The 21,339-nt window shown below is 41.0% G+C and overlaps 1 protein-coding gene across 4 annotated transcripts in view; it reads left to right on the top strand.

The window, feature by feature from the left end:
* Positions 1-21,339, top strand: part of unc-5 — an 884,332-nt gene that overhangs the window by 449,582 nt on the left and 413,411 nt on the right. For all 4 annotated transcript variants that reach the window (XM_068226747.1, XM_068226748.1, XM_068226745.1 and 1 more), the window contains exon 4: positions 9,820-10,098. In XM_068226747.1, coding sequence (XP_068082848.1) covers positions 9,820-10,098 — 279 coding nt within the window. The remainder of the gene's footprint in view (positions 1-9,819; positions 10,099-21,339) is intronic.

Here is a 21,339-nt window from a genome sequence, read left to right as displayed (position 1 = left end):
GAGACTCCAACGAAACGAAATTTCGTCCAGCATTAATCCTTTAATGTGCCAGCAATCAACAACTTGGTCGCATTTAAACACCTTCCGATACCACCGACCTCAACTGGTATCAAACCGGCTATCCTAGAAACAGGAGTACAACGATAAACTGACTATGCTACTGAGTCAGACATTTCTGACCTCTGAGCGAGTTGGCAACGTGGTTTCGTCCCGTAGTTGTCAGCTTGTATTCGTGATACTGTGGATTCGAGGCCCACTGTTGGCAGCCCTGAATATGGTTTTCCGTGGTTTCCCGTTTTCTCAGCAGATAAATGTTGAGGCCGTACCTTAATTAAGACCACGGTCACTTCCTCCTCAATCCTAAACCCCCTATTATCTCATCGTCACCTGTGCAGGAGTGACGTAAACCAAATAGCACCAAAAAGGAAAAGGAAATTTGACTTGGTAGAGTACTCAACATACAGAGTAAGGATGGTGTGCCGACGGAAGTCACTTCGAGCAATTATTGCCGTGACGTTCTCACTCAGCACAGACCTTGTTTTACACGACCGCGCTCAGCAAGAGTCTACCCGCAGTTTGCAGTGCGAAAGGGTCTCGTTCGCACTCATAATCACACACGCTTAAATCGCATATGCTATGAGTGTTTCTGACGACTGATGGTTTCTCGAGCGTCATTAGTTGCAGACCTGGATGTGCAATTGCTGTTTAAGCAAAAGATAATAGTAATAAAAAAGCGGTAGTGAAATGGACTTACCTTAGCTTTGTTATTTTCCTTATCACCTACTGAATCACTTCCTTGCTTTTTGCCGTGGAGGGAAGACTTGCCTTGTATATTATTGAGAAAAATCGGTAAGCGGCATCCATCCTACTTTTGGGCAAACAACTGTTCCTTTACTTGTAAAGAGTGCGTGCTTTCAGGAAAGAGGAAAATTGATAACGGGAGTTATTTGATTTATTATATTTTGTTATCTCCCGCAATGCCAAAGAAATCCATGGATGTTATATTCAACATGGGGGTATCTACATCAAAATAATATAGGCCCAATTCGTCCTTTTAATGAAAGAGTAAAGCCTAAGCACATATTTCTCTTATGTGTATCTGAAGGACTCGGAAGAGTGGCCTCAGAACAAGCTTTTTTCTAAAGAATTATATTTCTTGATCTTTCAGTAAGTAGTATATAATTTAAAAAGTACTGCTCGGCATTTATCTCATCCAAATAATCATCACAGTCTCAATGGAGCCAAGGATCGATTTTGAGCCATCCTCTCAGTACAGTAGTTTATTAGCACAATGCAACAGCCAGATCATTCGAGTCGGTCAGGTCGATAATGTGGGCATAATATGCATTACTGAAAAAACAGTGTATTAATAATAATGAAGCGCCTTATCTAAACTAATCCGGCAACATGAGCTGTATTATGATCAGACATAATAATTAGACTACTCAAGGACTTACGAGAGCCAGAAGTTTGCCCTGGAAGGACTTAACGAGTCTCACTCAAGTACTCTCGACAGGGGGGCCGTAGAGGATTGACATCGTCGCTAGCTTCTCACCACAACGGCTGTTGTTCAAATCCAGACTAATGCATGTGCGATTTTTTAAATGAAAGTCCACGTCCATGTGGATCGTATTCCACGTAAAACTACGAACATGATACCATGTACAGTCACGTTAGACTACACTGAAATGAAATGAAATGAAATGAAATGAAATGAAATGAAATGAAATGGCGTATGGCTTTTAGTGCCGGGAGTGTCCGAGGACAAGTTCGGCTCGCCAGATGCAGGTCTTTTGATTTGACGCCCGTAGGCGAGCTGCATGTCGTGATGAGGCTGAAATGATGATGAAGACGACACATACACCCAGCCCGCGTGCCAGCGAAATTAACCAATTATGGTTAAAATTCCCGACCTTGCCGGGAATCGAACTCGCTAACCATTTAGCCATGGAGCCGGACGTTAGACTACACTTCCGGAAAAGAAAATACAACACACTACTGACGAGGGAACACATACATGTGTTACACTCGGATTCGGTTGAAATTTGGTAGGAATATTCGTGGGAGGCAGTAGAATGCTAAGGTGAAAACTGCATGTACCCAGTGCAAGTTTAAACGCCAAAATTGAACAAATAAATAGTCGTAAAATTAGAAGTGCCGCGGGAGTATCGGGGTGTGGCGGAGAGGTAGGGAGGAGTGAAGCAGCGGACGTGAACCAACCGGGCTGTAACGAGCTGCGCCAGGAGCCAGGCAGCGTATAGTTAGCGCGTTCCCCTTAACTTCCCGATCAGATGTGCAAAACGTAAATATTAAAACAGCACATGAAACAAGTATACAAAGGACGATGTTTGAACAAGGATGCCAATAAGGTTTGAAAAGTTCACGCCCGAGTTCTTGTTACTCATTGTAATTTTTCAAACCGTATTGACATCGTTGTTCAAATATCGTCTTTTGTACACTTGTTTCATGTGCTGTTTTAATATTTACGTTTTGAACATCTGATCGGAAAGTCAGGGGAACGCGCTGACTAATACGCTGCCTGGCTGCTGGCGCAGCTCGTTACAGCCTGGTTGGTTCACGTCCGCTGCTTCGCTCCTCCCTACCTCTCCGCCAATCCCCGATACTCCCGCGGCACTTCTAATTTTACGACTATTTATTTGTTCAATTTTGGCGTTTAAACTTGCGCTGGGCACATACAGTTTTCACCTTAGCATTCTACTGCCTCCCACGAATATTCCTACCAAATTTCAACCGAATCCGAGTGTAACATATGTATGTGTTCCCTCGTGAGTGATGTGCAGTTGAACGTGAATACAATATAGCAAACTCCCAATTATCCGGGTGCGAATTATCCGGTTTGCGGGTTATCCGTGCACCCCCGAGGTTTATTGTATTATTATCTTTATTTTATTTCTTTCATTTTTTGTCACGGCATTTTGAATACGTGTGAACTGCGCGCTTGAAATTTGAGCGCGCTCTCAAGTGCAAGTGTGCTGGCAGCATGTTTTATTCAAGAACCAAACATTAAACAGTGTACTGTATAGCAGTTCTTTCTTGGTGTTCTGTGATAGCAGGCATAGCTAACAAGCGAAAGAAAGTGGTTTTAAAACAAAATCGTGAATTATGTGAAGTTCGAGGAAGGTGAATCAGTAAAGAAATTAACGAAAGATTATGGGAGTGGTGCACGAGTGTACATGCTTCAACATCGGAAAGTGTTGAAACTATTTTATGTTTAACAAGGCGATTTCAATTACAGTGATGTTTTTGCACAGGAACATTCGTTCTTGAACACGAAAGAAAAATTAATCTCAAAAGCCAAAAAACATATTATTTTTCGCCAAACGACAAAAATTGACATTTTGTATACTTTTTGTACCATACCTCAAGTATTTTACCAACAATAGATGTTGTAAGCAATGTTTATATTGGCCTGCGTTACTGATAAAAGTGGTTATTGAAAGTGTTAACTGTTTGACATTATTGCATTTTCAAACAGTGTTTTATGTTATGTTTTATTAAAAGTTTCGTTGTGCATTAAAATGCACAAAATCCTATTATCCGTGTTTTCAGTTATCCGTGCGAACTTGTCCGGTGATTAGCACGGATAATCGAGAGTTTGTTGTAGTTGAATGCTGGTGGATTGTAATTAAACTGTTAAACGTTTCAAGAAAATCGGCCAACAAATTGCGTGGTAACGTTCACTTCACATTCACCGACTTCAACTAAAAATTATAACTTCAACCGCAAAATCTTGAGCACAGAGAAGAAAACCGAACTACCCATTCCAACAACTTAAATCCCATTATTGTTCGTTCAACTCTCCACTGAGGTGCACCGACTTAAAATGTTGCGTAAGTTACAAATCACGATCCGTAAATTACTCCTCTGGGAGCTCTCTTCCCCGATATATTCTTAATGAGTTAACTTGTGGAGTAAGTTCCAAGTTAAGTATAATCTCCTACATTCTCTCTCTTACTCGCTCATCTCTGCTTCCTTTCATAATCTTGAACTAATCGCGCGGAAATGCCTACTTCTGTAACGTCCCTGACTTCACACTGCAGTCTCTCGAGGACTGGAATGCACAGAATTCGAATGAAAAATAAGGAAAAAAATGTAAAGTTTATTATCTATGTCATCAGTATCCAATGGTAATTTCGTGAATTGGTAGGTTATGTCTAGAATTCGGAATTATTTGATTAGACTGTATTTTCAAGTATATAAATCGGTTTTCAAGAATGACATATTCGATTCGTTTGTAAACTACACCTTTTCATCAAGTTTTCACACTAAATTATGTTTTTATCTAGCGAATATCCCATAGAATATTTGACTACACTTTGATACGTTATTTGTACACACGTAAACGAGGCGTTGTCTATCACTACAACATGCAAGAGATGGAGAGATTATCAAATATTTCTTAGACACCTTTGCAATAATTCACCTCGAGTAATTTGCTCGCGTTTACCATCAGTGAAGCTTCTACTTTATGTGTATAGTAAGGATTTTTCACAACATCGCTCATGCAGTATACAGACGTGCCAACTCCCCTGGTTTAAGCGGGAGACTCCGTATTTTTGGTCCTTCCTCCCTCTCCTGATCGCAGAGACTTATCTCCCGATTTTGAGAACAGATTTAGTATTCCTGTATTTTTGAAAATCCCAAGTTTTTCCTCGTTCGCTAAGTAACTGGAGACAATTGATGTTCAATGGGCACTTTTAAGGCTGATGCAGTCGACTGGTGATGTTCTTAAATATGACAGAATCTCTCAATCTTTTTTTATCACTTCCACATAGCAATGCCGACTGTGAGACTATATTTTGGGTAAATTACAAGAACGAAAACTCATTTCAGATCAAAGCTTCCCCAAAAAGAATTCTGGAAAAAAATTAAACCTTTAAACCCGTTCAACATGGCCAGTGCTTTGAGCATAAATCTAATTCAGAAATTTAATAATAGGTCTAAGGTAGTTACACAGCTCAGATACATGCAGTATTTTAGTATTTTATAAAATACATGCAATATTTCAGTATTAATTAAGAGAAATCACATAATTGAGTAGTATAAAGTGTTAAATATTCATAAAAGTTACGTCATCAATGATCGTAACATGCCGGGATATGCCGCAAACAAGTTCTCCTGAATTTTTACTTTTTAAAGTTGGCACATCTGTGTACAGTGGACAAAATATCAGCAGAACTTAAAACAAATGATGCACTAAAGGAAGAGATAAAGAATTTAGTAACACTTCTGATAATTTATCTAGCCGTCAACCTTAGTGGTACAGTCAGTCAGTCAGTCAGTCAGTCAGTCAGTCGTTGGCATTCTGCTCCTTATGTAGTAGTTTGATTATGGCTGAGGTCGATGACATGTACGAGCGTTGAAATCCGACGCTTTTAAGAACACCATAAAAGGTATAGTCTCGAAAACAAAAATACCTTCGGGAACGAAAGAGAATAAGAGTTGACAAAGAGAGGTCAGATAGAAAAGATTAAAGCTTGGGACCTGTGATCATCAACCAAGGCTACCAAGTTGAGAACCGTTGTTTCAGTCTCCTCTTAAGACAGGTAGGTTATGCCGTGAATGTGTTCTACCACTCCAACGCACAGGAGGATGCTTGGAGTATTTGAGATGAGGTTCAGATGTTCTGGTGCGAGGGTTCATTGGGTAACAGTGTAGAGACAAGATTTCTTGGCTGGCGCCGTGTTCTAAACTCTATAAAGCCTGCGTGGGAAGGAAGTTTGTTAACTACCACGTCCTCCCTACACAACCTGCTCATAACAATAACCTTCAAACTTACGACACTACATGTAGTAAGCATGCAAAGGGGCTTGTTTGTTACGCACAGTAACTGTCAAGCAACACGCGTGTGCGCTGACCACCGGAAAACTGGACAAGGGAAGTAAGATGTACCAGCAGGATGGTTAAAACATCACCCAAGTTAATTAATCCCAGCCCTCTAGTACAAACACCTGTTAATATGCAATGTATTTACAATTTCGTTCGTAACTCTTCTAGCAATAATAATAATAATAATAATAATAATAATAATAATAATAATAATAATAATGGCTTTACGTCCCACCAACTACTTTTACGGTTTTCGTAGACGTCGACGTGCCGTAATTCAGTCCCCCAAGAGTTCTTTTACGTCCTAGTAAATCTACCGACACGAAGCTGACGTACTGTATTTGAGCACCTTCAAATACCACCGGACTGAGCCAGTATCGAACCTTCCAAGTTGGGGTCAGAAGGCCAGCGCCTCAACTGTTTGAGCCTCTCAGCCCAACGTAACTATTCTAATGGAAGTCGAAGTGTAGAGATGTATAGAGATATGTGTAAAAATGAAAACAGGCATGAATTAATAAGGCGCTTCCAGGCACACTAGAAATTTAAAAACTTGATCCTTTTTTATGTATATAATTATTTGCTTTACGTCGCTCCGACACACAGGTCTTATGGCGACGGTGAGATAGGAATGGCGTAGGAGTGTGAAGGAAGCGGCTGCGCGCCCCTAACCGCACGGCCAACTCACCCAGTAAAACTTGGTACTCGTAGATTTATTAGTCCCAATATAGGCCTACCTAGAAAAATTGAAAATTCCTGAAACACCCTGAGAGGGCCATGTATGTGGAGATTACTCAAGTGTAAGCATTATTTCATCCAGTGGCGTACTTCATTTGGAGTTATAAGGTGCAGTCGCTAAATGAAAAAGGAAGAAGAAAGAGCAGGTGGTATTTCATATGCTGTCACATTTTATTTTAATTATTATCGAAATATAATTAACCTCCTATGCAGATACAAACCCTGTGGATACCTACAACAAGGGTTATTTCCATAGGTTCAATTGTGAGAAAAATGTACCCGCGAGGATCTTAAACAATACCATGCACTCGTTCTTGTTTGAACGACTGTACAGTACAAACGCTTAGGAACAAACCATGCATATTAACAGTTAAAGTAATAAAACTTAAATAAATCTATAGCGGAGAAATGATGTATGTACACATCATTGGCTGGTATTATACTATTAAATAAATTTGTCAAAGATATTTGTAAGATACGTTTTACGTATATATGAAATTGTCAGACAGTACCAAGCAGTGATCTCTCCAGAAGCCTTATACGCAGCTGAATGTTGGAACCTGATAAAGGATTCATCAAGAAATTGGAACTGGTGGAGAGAAAAATTCTGAGGAATATGTTGGGATCTCAAGGAACAGAAGATGGATTATGCAGAAAGAAAGGAAACCAATAATTCAGGACGGAAAAGATCTCAGGTATCATCCGAAAGTGGAGAGCCGTGTTCTTCGGACACATCTGCAGAATGGACCCGAGATGACTGGCCAACCAGGTAGTACGGTTTTTGAGACCAGGAAAACTGTGGTGTGCTGGCATCAGGAGTTGAAGGGGGGCTGACAGAAATAGGAATACAAGAAATGAAAGTCAGCAACTGGGAAGCTTGCAACTCGCGAAGCTTACAACCCAGAGTTTCCAAGAAAAATTTTAGATACCGAACCCAAACACCGTAGACGGAAGAGAAGAGGAGAATCACGGTCGACTAAAACGAAATAATAATAATAATAATAATAATAATAATAATAACTAACCAAAACTAACCCCATGACACTACAGCCCCGAAGGGCCTTGGCCTATCAAGCGACTGCTGCTCAGCTCGAAGGCCTGCAGATTACGAGGTGTCGTGTGGTCAGCACGATGAATCCTCTCGGCCGTTATTCTTGGCTTTCTAGACCGGAATAATAATAATAATAATAATAATAATAATAATAATAATAATAATAATAATAATAATAATAATAATAATAATAATAATATGACAGTGTACTGTAATGTAAGAATATTTCATAAAAGTGGTTAGACAATTAGTTTAAGTTGAGAATGGCTGATCGTAAGTTCATCTGGCATGTAGCTACAACCAAAGTGATTATTTCAGAGTATGGCTTAAATATAGAATTGTAAGTATAGTATGGCCTATTTAAGAAAATGAAAATAAAGTAATTCAAATGTAATATTGTTTATATATTCATCTTTCATTGACTAATAAATAGCCTCACATGTCTGGAGTAACGATATAGAGAATGCGCTGAGGAATTCAGGCACTGTATTGCAGATTTGCATAATTTCCTCCTGTTGCTAGTAACCGTAATGCGATCTTCAATACATATGGAATTTCTCAGGTGAGTATCTTGTTTAGATTTTTTCAGGCACACCCCCAATGGAAATGCTCTACATATGACACCTTTGACGCAACTAACTAATATGTATCGTCATCTAGTCTCAAATAATTTATGTAACATTTCATATTCTCGCACTGTAGTTCTTTCAGAAACTTTAATGGATGCCTTTCTTGTCATGTCTTGCAATCCGTGGTATAATCAATTCTGTTTGTTTCTGTCCTAGATTCTTCTTTAGTAGTCTCGGTAAGTATATGGTAACTATTGAACTAATAGTAGCTAAACAAACACAGAACTTCCCTTCATCTATTTTTTCAGTCATTATAAAAAAATATAATAGCAAGTAAATTCGTGTCCTCTCCCTGAGGTGGTCCAGGTCTTTTCAGGCTCTCCCCAGTGAACACATGTGGGACTATTTATCATTCAATTAAAGATTACTATATAAACAATATTACATTCTATTTACTTTATTTTCTTGTTCTTAAATAGACTTAATTAACAATTCTATATTTAATTCATACTCGTAAATAATCAATTTGGCAACATTCCTGCTGAACTTACGATCCACCATTCCGAATTGAAACTAATGGTATAACCACTTTTATGAAATATTCTTCCATTAAACTGCCATATTATTATTACTATTATTATTATTATTATTATTATTATTATTATTTCATTTTAGGCAATTGTGGACCACTTAATTCGATTTCAGCTGCTTTGATCCTCCTTCATTCTCCACTTTAGCCACATACCAGTCTTCCTGCCCTTTTTAAATCTCTGACAATACCGGGAATCGAACCCGACCCAACGAGGACGGTAGATAATAGCGCTAACCGTTTCGCTACGGAAGTGCAACGACTGCATGTCGTCATCTTTTATAAAAGTTAACTTTTTTTTAAACATTTTACTAAAGATCTTTAACTAATTTATTTGTAGTGTAATACGAACCTCAGTGAATTATATTTTGACCATTCAGTTTGAAGAATATGGTGGAACCGGTTCACCTGTTTATTAAGATCGTTATGTAATACCGCCCACTCCAATAATAATGCGCTTACCGTTTAACTATGTTCTTAAAATACATTACGATTTGTATATGTTGCGAAGGGCACGGGAACAATTAGTTCAAGAATAACCAATTCGTCATTAAGCTGTGTGTCAACTAGCTTTCTATACAGAACGGTTAAACTGCTATGAAATCGCTTACATCATGTTAATGAGATTCACTACTTACATTGCTTTCGTAGTAATAGTCAATAGTGTCAAAAGTGTGTGACTGTTGCATTAGTAGATGAAATCTGTACCATTTCGTTCAAATGTATGAGTTGGAATTACTCATGGACCGCTGCCCATTTTTATTAACTTTGTCACTTAGTTACTCAAGCAGACATAAAAATAAAACCTTTGCGACTATTGCCAGGCAAAATAGCACTTGAAAGGGTGATTCTCTTCAAATGTGTATACTGCACTTCAATTTCTAAGCAAATGATACTTAGGTTACTAGCAGGTACTGTAACATACACTGTATATGTTTGTGTTCATTGTGTATGTTTATAAGAATATGCCAGTGAATTATCCTTGTTGACTTTTTAAATAATAATATTCCCCTATGTTGTTTCAGATCTCAAGAAACAGTTCGATTCGCCGCCATACGCTCAGCAGGTGGAGTTGGAACGTCAAGCAGAAATTCGTTGTCACCCACCTCCTGGAGTTCCACCTCCACGCGTATACTGGCTGAGGAATGGTGTTCCCTTAGAGCCAGACACTAACCTTATCGTGTCCAGTGAGGGGCATCTTCTTGTGGGACAGGCGAGACTGCAGGACACCGCCAACTACACGTGCGTCGCCGAGAACGTGGCTGCCAGGCGTGTCTCCGAGCCTGCCCAACTCACAGTCTATGGTAAGCTATTTATTTATTTATTTAGAGTATGCCATTACAAACATCAATAATGTACAATAGAAGAAAGGAAACGGTTACCAATTAATTTCTAAATTCTTTAATAATTGTAGAGCCTCTGAAATAGTATCCAAGAAGTACAGGAAATTTCCAGAGTAGGAAGACAGGGGCATTCCTCGATAATGTGTTGGATGGTTTATTAGAAAAATCCACATTTGCATATCGGACTCAGGACTTGTACAGTAGGTCAGAATATTTACCATGATTTCTTGCAATGCTACTCAGCGTCGACCAGTCCTGCAAGGAAGAGTATATGTTTAACACTGTCCCTGAGTAAACTATGCAGCTGCGGTGGAGAGATGTTAATCAGTTCTTGTTTCCAACCCAGATTGATGTGGAAGTTAGTATCTTCCAGGGCATTAGCGGTCCTGATTGAAGGATGTCTGCTGTAAATGACAACTAATACAAATTTCTTTGTTTGTGCAATCTATATGTAACGGGTAGTCTCAGAAACTACTGGCCCGATCTTGATTTTTTTGACCATTTGGAAGATATCCCAGATAGACTATACATCATCCGTGATTTGGACCCGGTGGCACATTAGCATAGGCCAATACAGGAGAAATATCGAATGTGTCGTACAAGGATGAGACGAAGCTCATTGTAAGCCTCACGTTTCAAGGCCACAAAACTAACCTTTTATGAGTTACTCGTACTACACGCCCCCGCTGTAGGAATCGGAAGAAGAAATGACAGGTCGCAGCTATGGCAACGTTAGCCCATGCGTTCTAGAATACAGGCCTGGTGTTCGAAGTAGGCACGTGTGTGAGTGTAGGCAAGGCCAAGGGGAGATTCTGTTTGAATATTTTAAACTAACAGACAGCGTTAAACTGCCGAGATATTGTTTCTGGTTCCTCATTTCCATACCCTTATTAGCACAATGTATGTGAATAGCACCAAAGTGCTTTCGCTATTTACATGGCCGATTTTGTAACTAGCGTTAATACGTATTGTTTCTGGATTATTACGATAATGATTGTGAATAGCACCAAAGTATTGTTTTCGCTTTGTACAAGGCCGAGAAATAGAAGGAATATCCTCAACAAGACGTGGTCGTAGCCAATGCCCTCTTCGTGTAATATCGTTTTGATGTATCCACAAAGACGGACACGAAATGCTGTCAGTTGGTACACTTATTTATTTCACCTTAACTTCACATAAACATACACATAACGTAATCAACTGCTGTCACAAACAAAACACTCACATCAACTAACCGCCATCTTTAACAAATGCCTATCACTAAGGCACACGCAGATCGCAACCTTAAAACAATTGACTGCTTACAAGCATGTCATAACACGTGGTCACAATAACACTCCTGTTAAACCATAACTTCATCTAAGTAATAACTCGTCTCTACCATCAAGACCGCCTGTTTATATATGTGCCTGGTCAGGCTTGTAGAAGGATACATTTTCTCGTAATTTCTAGAGTGGTTAAGACCCAGATATAATGTACAGAATATTATACAGAGTTCTCGTCTACCCAGTACCATTCTGGATATTACAGTGTGTTTCACAATTCTGTAGTGGATTACAAACCTTATATACAGGTAATAATAAATTATATACAGGTTCTTGCATTAACTAAAATGTAAATACCTATATACACCAAATGTTTCATGACATAACCTCACAAATAATGCGATCGTAAACTAATAATGATACAAATAAGTGGGTGTTCATCACAAGGAATAATAATAATAATAATAATAATAATAATACGAGCTCGATACTAGCATTATTTACCCATGAGTGAGAGCATATTGTTTCCAAGTTATATCAGTCTATCACACTTGCGTCAGCAGGGGCGTATTCTCCTTGAATGCAAGGCATTCATTGCATGCGTTATGATAACACAAAGAACTGTCTGATGTACGATTTTAGGTTGTTTCAAGTCAAATATTAACGATTTCATCTCTCAGAAGTTCAAAAGGTCCGCGCAACTGTATTGGTTCCGTTGCTTGACTACGTGTGGTGCTGGTGTAGTCTCGCCGTCTACTCCACTCTAGGAAGGAAGAGACAGCGAATGCAGGAGTTAAGGATGAAAGGCATTCAATCTTAAAATTGCATTCAGTGGCAGACGTAGTTCTGAAACCCTCCGAACGATGTCGCTGCAATTGAAACTTGGTCATAATTTGTCACCCCATACCCGTGCTACCGTCTGCCATCTGTTAGCAACTTGGAGAAAGTCGGCATCTTTACCCCCCCGGCGAGAACCCAATGTGACGAAACTGACCAATGCCACTGAGGTGACTTACCTCCAGTGCTTGAGTTGTGGCTAACTAGTGAGTTAATTCATTGTGTTTTCGGTGTTTTGTTATATTTTGCGCACATGTGGTATTAACGATGGATGAGTCTAAAACGGATATAATTGTAAATCAGTTTGAAAAGCCATTTACTGGCCGTTCGTTTGATGAAAAGATTCAAATAGTTAAAGCCGGGAGACCTGTACCTTCCCTCGTAAATTTCTTAATCTGTTTACCCTCCAGGGTTGGCTTTTCCCTCGGACTCAGCGAGGGATCCCTCCTCTACCGCTTCAAGGACAGTGTACTGGAGCTTCAGACTCTGGGTCGGGGGATACAATTGGGGAGGATGACCAGTACATCGCCCAGGCTGCCTCACCTGCTATGCTGAACAGGGGCCTTGCGGGGGATGAGAAGTTTGGAAGGGATAGACAAGGAAGAGGGAAGGAAGCGGCCGTGGCCTGAAGTTATGTAGCTTCCCGGCATTTGCCTGGAGAAGTGGGAAACCACGGAAAACCACTTCGAGGATGGCTGAGGTGGGAATCGAACCCACCTCTACTCAGTTGACCTCCCGAGGCTGAGTGGACCCCGTTCCAGCAGAGCCGGGAATCGAACCCGGGCCTCCGGGGGTGGCAGCTAATCACACTAACCACTACACCACAGAGGCGGACCCTCGTAAATTTAAAAACAGAAAACAAGAATTGTGTACGCACGTTCAATCCAGAAACTTACAGTAAAACTGTTTGGCTCGAGTTCACCTACATGTAATTAGGGTGAGTAGAATTGAAATTTACTTAATACATTGTGTTAACTGCATGGTTACTAGTTGCATGCCTCAGTGGAGATTCCAGGATACGCCACTGTGCGTCAGTGTAATAATATGCAAAATCAAACATCATCAGCATCACAGTCAAACAAACATCAGTAAAACTGATAAATTCCTTCTGTAGAAATAATGCACATTATGTATTCTATTATATAGGGGCTTCAATGTGTGTTGTCATAGTTCATAGAATTTATAGAAGAATTCGTCAGTTGTCTCACTTACAGCAGTATGATCAGACGTGTTTCTGTGTTCTATCACAGCTTCATAGTGTTCATTTTACTAACTTTCATTCGTCATACACATTAATGTATTAAAAAGAGCTTTATTCTGTGATGTCGCAGTTCGTTTTGATCTTCTCTCCTTCAGAGCGTTCCTACTTTAAATATTTCCATATAGGTTTGTGTCATATCATTTTGAAGTCTGTACAATATAATTTGGCAAGATATGAGCTATTTTATAAGGCGAGGGGCTTGATAAAATTTCGATCCTTAGTAATGGTTAGACAAATTTTAGTGTTACCGGGATATCTTGGAAACATACTGTTCTTTAGAAGACCGTTTTACACGATATCTATTTGCAAGCCAGTTGTCCCATATATACTCATAGTAAAATATCAGTCGTCTTCTTTTACCGCTTTTCCCACATCTGTAGGGTTGTGGATGCGAACCGTGTCGCACATGTGGATTTGGCCCTGTTTTACAGCCGGATGACCTTCCTGACGCCAACCCTATATGGAGGTATGTAATCACTATTGCGTGTTTATTTGGTGGTTGGTAGTGTAGTATGTTGTCTGAATATGAAGATGAAAGTGTTGGGACAAACAAACGCCCAGTCCCCGAGCCAGAAGAATTAATCGGATGCAATTAAAATCCCCGACCCGGCCGGGAGTTTGTACTTATGAAGGCACGTATTGAAAAACAGCTTTATTGCGTTAATATTACTGTCATGTTGGCTTTATGTTCATTGGTGGATCCTTTAAGATTTTAAGAAAACCACAATTTCGTAGGATGTAACAAGGCAGGTGGAGAGTGAGTGTCTGCCGTTATAATGAAAACTCCCCAACTCGATTGCGACCTGCCATTACAATGAAAATTCCCTAAACCTGTCTTCACATGAGGATCGACTATGGCGACATCTCCGTCGTGTTTCTGGGGTAACGCTAAGAGCTGTGCAATTTAATGAAATCTTTCAACGTGTACACTACTTTGTCTATAATTCTTTATGCAATATAGAATTTCGTAGCGAAGCACGGGTACATAGTGTATATATAATTTGATACGCATTATCCGTGTTTGGAAACTGGGAGAAAACGTCTGAACAGATTTCAACGAGCGACTCCTCATTTTAAATCGAATAATCTCAAGGTCCTCGGAGCGTAGTAGATTTCATAGGATTGCGGATTTTCCTATACCATTTCCTTATTTTCAAGTATTTTAAACGGCTTCCGCTAGGTAACGCTGTGCGCGGCTATGTATCGTGTAGCAGGAGGTGTAGTTCCAAGATTTTCTGCTACGTACCCTGTGGCACCTAATATCATAGCTATTGGCAGGAGAATCGCCAGTTGTAATCAGTAGCTTCTTAGTGTACTGTTAAACTGGTAGCTTGAAGTTACCGGCGAGCTTTGTCTGGAAGCATTGTTGTAATGAACTTACGAAGTAACTTCGCATAGTACCATTTAATATACAAATCAATTCACTGCCATGTCAGTTAGAGAACGTTCCCGTAGACGTGGCCATTTCTACATAGATTTATCTGAGAGAAATGGAACCCAGGGAGTTTCAATGGCAATGGCTAGATCGCAAAGACCGAACTGTAGTTTCACCCAGGTACGGTACCTGGGAAACATGATATTCCCTTTTTGTAGCATTTGCTGCACAAGCCACTAGTGAAAATAAATTTAGGGAAGTATTAAAAAAGCTCTTTTTGTCTTCGGTGAACAGAAATATTGTCATTGCCCTTGACTTAGTCTTGCGCAAAATAGTGAATATCCAGTCCATTACGTAATTATTAACCTTAATAGATGAGAAATTTCGTTTTAATAACCGGTAAATAAGACTGGTTAACTTGTGAGCATTTACGTTGTTCCGTGATGAGCTGCAGCTGAGAAAGCTGTCTCATTATATGGACACTGCAAATTTGAATACATTTCTCATTTAATAGACCACATCAAACACTCAGATAAACTAATATTATACTTATTAATAAGGAGCTGCGCAGCTGAGGAGCTAGCGGCGTGCTCCGTTCACCCGAAAGTGCGTAGGTTCGATTCCCCGTTAGGAAGTTGAAAATTTAGAAAATATAGGTATTTTTTTCTTCTGGAGTGGCACATGGTCCTCAGGTTCATTTAGCCTACATCAAAAATGAGTATTAGGTTGATTGCTGAGTGCAAAAGCAGCCAGGAATTGAAATAACCGGTCTGTCCCACTAGGTGCCGAAATTACGAATAATGGATCTTTCGAGATCTGTACGGGGATGACTTATTTTGCATTAATAGAAAAATATACTGGATGCATTTTAAGCTTCAGAATCTACCGTATCCAGGGATATAAGTCTGTTCGGTTTTGAAGGTGTTGATATCAGCTGAAACTTAAAGATTAATGAATTCCGTTAACAGAAGTGTATTTCAGGAACAAGTTTTAGTCACTGATTCCGTGTTTTTATCTTTGTTCTTGTAAAGATCTTGGGCGATGAAAATGAACATTTTCTTTTCTATCTAAATTCATGGAATCGATTCAAATTTTCACTTCCGTTTACACAGTTTTGCTTTCACTGCCCTATTCATCCGCTGGGCATCGTAATGCAGAGTTTTGTTGCAAGTTCCGCTTTCCTCTCAAAAATGAAGCACTAATATCAGAGAAATACCAGCATTAATAGAGCATTTAGTACTCATAAATACATATAGCTACCATGTACATGTACTCAACAAGAGACAGTTGCATGTTCTTTAAAATAGAACTTTTCCGTCTCCTCAGCAAGAAGCTCTCATTACGGAACTGTATTTAAGTTGTAATGCCATCCCTCTAAGTGCATGCATATTGACTGCAAGCCTTTAGAAATGGGTTGACATAGGCGGGCACCAGGATTGAAGGGCTCTTGTGTACGCTAGGGCGCTTCATTTACAGACGTAGCGAATTGGAATGACTCAAGAGTCCTTCACTTGAGGCAAGGTGGTGTACCGGCACTGAATGACCCTCTCCGTCTCCCTCGTCCTTGGGTCGCTTGGATGCCAGTCCACCTAATGTAACAACATATATCCGAACGACATATCCATTTCAACCTCTGACAGTCATTCACTCATGTCCCCATCATATTCTTCTTCGTTCTCTTGTGTTGGTTATTGATACGGACAGTACTTAATTCTGATAACCCACGCTGTCCTTCCTTTGATCTGGGTGTATTTTGTAATTTATCTCGATGTCGGGTAAAATCCTAGGCTGAGAAAAGCCTAACGGGTGAGTTGGCTGAGTGGTACGAGCCGTGTAGCCGTAAACTTGCGTTCGGGAGACAATGGGTTTGAACCCCCGCCCCTACCCATGAGCAGTTCTGAAGATGGTTTTCCGGTGGTGTCGCATTTTCATAGGCAAATAGTCGGGCTGGACATTAATAAAGTCTCCGCCGCAAAAACCTATCTGAGTAAGTGTGACGTTTAACCGCTGGTCCCACGAACCTACTACGCTGGTGTAGCAGGGGGAGAGGTGATACTCCCACGTGGCGCGTCCCAGGTGGCGGATAGGGGAGTCCTAACCGGCTTGCCGGCGGACTTGAGGGAAATAGAATACCTCTTGCGGACCAAACACACAACCCCATGTGGGTGGGGGACGCAGACGAAGAATACACCCACGGTATCCCCTGCCTGTCGTAAGAGGCGACTAAAGGGGGCGACCAAGGGGTGATTGGATTAGAACCATGAAACTACTTGTGATTAGTACCACCTTGCGGGGAACACCATGGGTCGCTATTACTTGCGCGTATTACTACGTTAGGTACCAAATAGGTTTGTGATAAGTAGCAATCAGGAGCACCGTGTGGTCAGGCTTTTACGGTACCTGTGATTAGTAGCACTATATGAGCGACACCAGGGTTCTGGCTTGCCTATGATTAGTACTCACTATATAAGGAACACCACGGGATAGTACGAGTCCCTGTGGTTAGTACACTTAGGTGATGGAAACCATAGGTTTGCGTTGTCTGTACATGGCGCCGCGATGTGTGAAACACCATAGGTCGGTATTACATGTGCGAATTTCATTACCTGTGAGTAGTACCATAATGTGTGCAATACCGCGAGTCTCCGATACTTTTGATTAGTACCGCACCATGTCAAATACCATGGCTCTACTTTCCAAGCGATAAATACCATTATGAGAGGCCGATAACCTATATTTTGGACCCATTTAGCTTGCAAGCATAATCGGTGCAGTATTGAGCTATAGAAGCAGTCCCTTGGTCAGTATTACTCTTGTTCTCCGTCAGTTTCTGAGACTGAGGCATTGCGAGTCGGCTCCACTGATTGTTTTAACTTCATATCCATCCATTCATTTTTCGTTCTCACGTTTTGAATTCTGGTCAGTGGAGGATTTTGGATTTTTATTTTGTCATTGCATTTCGTCTCATTTCGGGCCGATGACCTAGATGTTAGGCCCCTTAAAACAACACGCATCATCATCATCATCTAACCACTGGTCTTCCATTTCAAATGAATACGACTACCGGTACTAGGATCGTACCTAACTTACTGGCTACAGCTGCTTCGTTTTCAATCATACCTTAAGTTAATACACACATCAGTACAGACACCACAACTACTCAGTACGCAGATTACCGAACAGACTTACATTGTTGCTAAAGGCAAGATTAACATATTTCATTTTGTTTATCACTTAATTCAACCAAGGTTCATACCACTGGTCATATCGAATTTCCTTGGGAGAAACAAGGAAAACGGTTCAACTTTCAAGATGGTTCCATAATTAAATATTATATATAATGTGTGTGTGTGTGTGTGTGTGTGTGTGTGTGTGTGTGTGTGTGTTTTTCGAGAGGCCATTTACTCCTAAATTGATCTCACGAGGCTGATTCAGCTCCATTTCAGTTCAGAACCTGGAATGGCGGGAATCGAACCGGTAGCCCCCGGCAGTCACGCTACGCCTTTCAGCGTTCAGTCTGCAGGCCTCTGTGAATTAGCTACACGTCTCCACATCTCTACTTCCAATTATAGTGCGAGCCTCTGTTGAGTTGGCGGTTTTCCATTGTGCCATATCTGGGGAGTTATGTTGACTTCAGTTAGGAAAACCACAAGGTCAGTCTCTCTGAGAATCCAATCCCGTAGCGAAGCACGGGTACATCAGCTAGTAATAATATAGTTCTAGGTCACTGGCTTAACTTCTCGTCATTGGCTTCCAGAAAGTTAAAGAACTCTTGCAGGTCAAATTTCGACAACTTGCGCCTCTTAAAATTAATTTCCTCGTAGGTGTGTTAAACATTATTATTATTATTATTATTATTATTATTATTATTATTATTATTATTATTATTATTATTATTATTATTATTATTATTATTCAACTATGGCTCCTTGGATGAGTGGTCAGAGTAGTAGCCTTCAGTTTAGAGGATCCCAGGCTCGATTCCCAACCAGGTTGATGGTTTTAACTGAGTATGGTTAATTCGACTGGCTTGGGGACAGGGCGTTTGTGATCGTCTTAATATATTAATTTTCATATACCCAAAAACATAACGCAACCAACCACTACAAAAACTCGCAATATTGAATACATCCCTCCACATAGGGTTGGCGTCAGGAAGTGTATCCTGCTGTAAAACTCGGTTAAATTTTCATCGTTTGCTGATCTCAATTAACTGGGAAATAAAAAAAATGGAAATGGCGTGTGGCTTTTATAGTGCCGAGAGTGTCCGAGGACATGTTCGGCTCGGCATATACAGGTCTTTTGATTTAGCATCTGTAGGTGATCTGCACGTTGTCATGAGGATGAAATGATGATGAAGACGACACATACACCCAGCCCCCGTGCCAGCGAAATTAACCAATGATGGTTAAAATTCCCGACCCTGCCGGGAATCGAATCCGGGATCCCTGGAAAAGGCCGAGGAGAAGAGGAATTTACGCGCTCTAGTAGTAGCGAGCCAGCCTCTTACCGGGAGGGCTCGAGTTCGATTACCAGTCAAGTCACAGACTTTTACCTGGATCTGAGAGCTGGCTCGAGGTTCACTCAGACTGCGTGAGAAGTTATCTGACTGTGAGATAGCGATCAAAGTGTACATTAAACACGAATAATGGCAGAGAGGTGTCATTGCGCTGACCACGCTTCACCTTGTAATGTGTTGTAATATGAGCAGCGGTCTCTTGATAGGTCAAGCCTATCAGAGCTGTAGCGTCATGGGTATTTAGTTTATTCGTTAAATTAGTAGTAGTAGTAAGGTAAGGGTTTATTCTCCCCGAAGGCAGGTCCGAACCTCCGCAGAGGTGTACCTGAGCCGGAATTTACGTACGGAAGAGTGGCCAGTTCCTTTCCGCTCCTTCATTCCCTTATCTCCCGCCAACAGCGCGTGGCAACCCATCCGAATCGTGACCACGCCCAATGTTGCTTAACTTCGGAGATCTCCCGGGATCCGGTGTTTCAACACGGCTACGGCCGTTGGCTTAGAAGTTGTAGTAGTAGTAGTAGTAGTAGTAGTAGTAGTAGTAGTAGTAGTAGTAGTAGTAGTAGTAGTAGTAGTAGTAGTAGTATCTCTTAAATGTTGCAATAGACATGAAGTTCCCTCTTGCGTTAAATCGACTTGAAAGAATTGTTTTGGCACCTTTGTGTCCCATGTCGTAACACTGAGTGCCAGTGACCCGGAATGAACGTGTTCGACTCCTGTCGCCGCGATATGCAGATGACACTTCACTTGCTCGCTGTGGCGCAGTTCCTGGACAATTACCGCAACCTCTGGCGCCAGCCAACTCACTTCCTGTCGCCTCAGCGTGTCTTGGTGATTATTAATCGCGCATAGTAATGAGAAGAGCCGTGATATATGGATTCTTGTTGAGAGCCAGAGACATCACGGTGAATGTGAAATTCATTAGTCGAACAGTCCTAGTAGGTACTTGTTATAATTTTCGAATAAGATTGAATTATTACCTTGTTATTCACGGAGAGTATATAGGACAAAGTCAGGAACATTAGGACCGAATTTCGAGTAAGATGGATGGTGCAACCACTTTATTGTTCTTGCAACAAACTTGTAATCACTATCTTCAAAAATTAATATCTGTGATTTCGTAGTAAGTTATTTACCACGCTAGTTACGCGGCAAGGTTCGTTTAGCTCGGGAGATGGCGGGTTCGAACTTCATCGTCTACGGTTCCGAAAATAATTTTTCTTGGTCTTCCAGTTACAAACCAATCAAAAGCTACGGCTTTAATTTAAAGGCCAGCAGCTCAGGTAGTATAGCGCTAGCCATCTGAGCTCAAGTTATGAGACTCGTTCCCGTCTCAGTCAGGTGGTATTTGAAGGTGGTCGAATACATCAGCCTTATGGCTCGTTAGATTTAATAATAATAATGCTATTTGCTTTACATCCCACTAACTACTTTTTCGGTCTTCGGAGACGCCGAGGTGCCGGACTTTAGTCCCGCAGGAGTTCTTTTACGTGCCAGTAAATCTACGGACACGAGGCTGACGCATTTAAGCACCTTCAAATACCACCGGACTGAGCCGGGATTGAACCTGCCAAGCTGGGGCCAGGAAGCCAGCTCCTCAACAGTCTGAGACACTCAGCTCGGCTCTCGTTAGATTTACTAGCACGTAAAGGAACTCAAAGAAAACCCACGACACTTAACGTCCTTGAAAGGGCCTTGGCCTACCCAGCGACCGCTGTTCAGCCTGAAGGCCTGCAGATTACGAGGGGTCGGGTGGTCAGCACGACGCATCCTCTCGGCCGTTATTCTGAGATTTCGAGACCGGGGCCACCATCTCAGCGTCAGATAGCTCCTCAATTCTAATCACGTAGGCTGAGTGGACCTCGAACCAGATCTCAGGTCGAGAGAAAAATCCATGACCTGGCCGGGAATCGAACCCTGGGCCTCCGGGCGAGAGGCAGGCATGCTA

Source organism: Anabrus simplex, chromosome 1 (genome assembly GCF_040414725.1).
Source record: "Anabrus simplex isolate iqAnaSimp1 chromosome 1, ASM4041472v1, whole genome shotgun sequence".
Taxonomy (NCBI): domain Eukaryota; kingdom Metazoa; phylum Arthropoda; class Insecta; order Orthoptera; family Tettigoniidae; genus Anabrus; species Anabrus simplex.
Note: the sequence above shows the minus strand (reverse complement) of the source record. Positions and strands in the feature narration are given on the sequence as shown.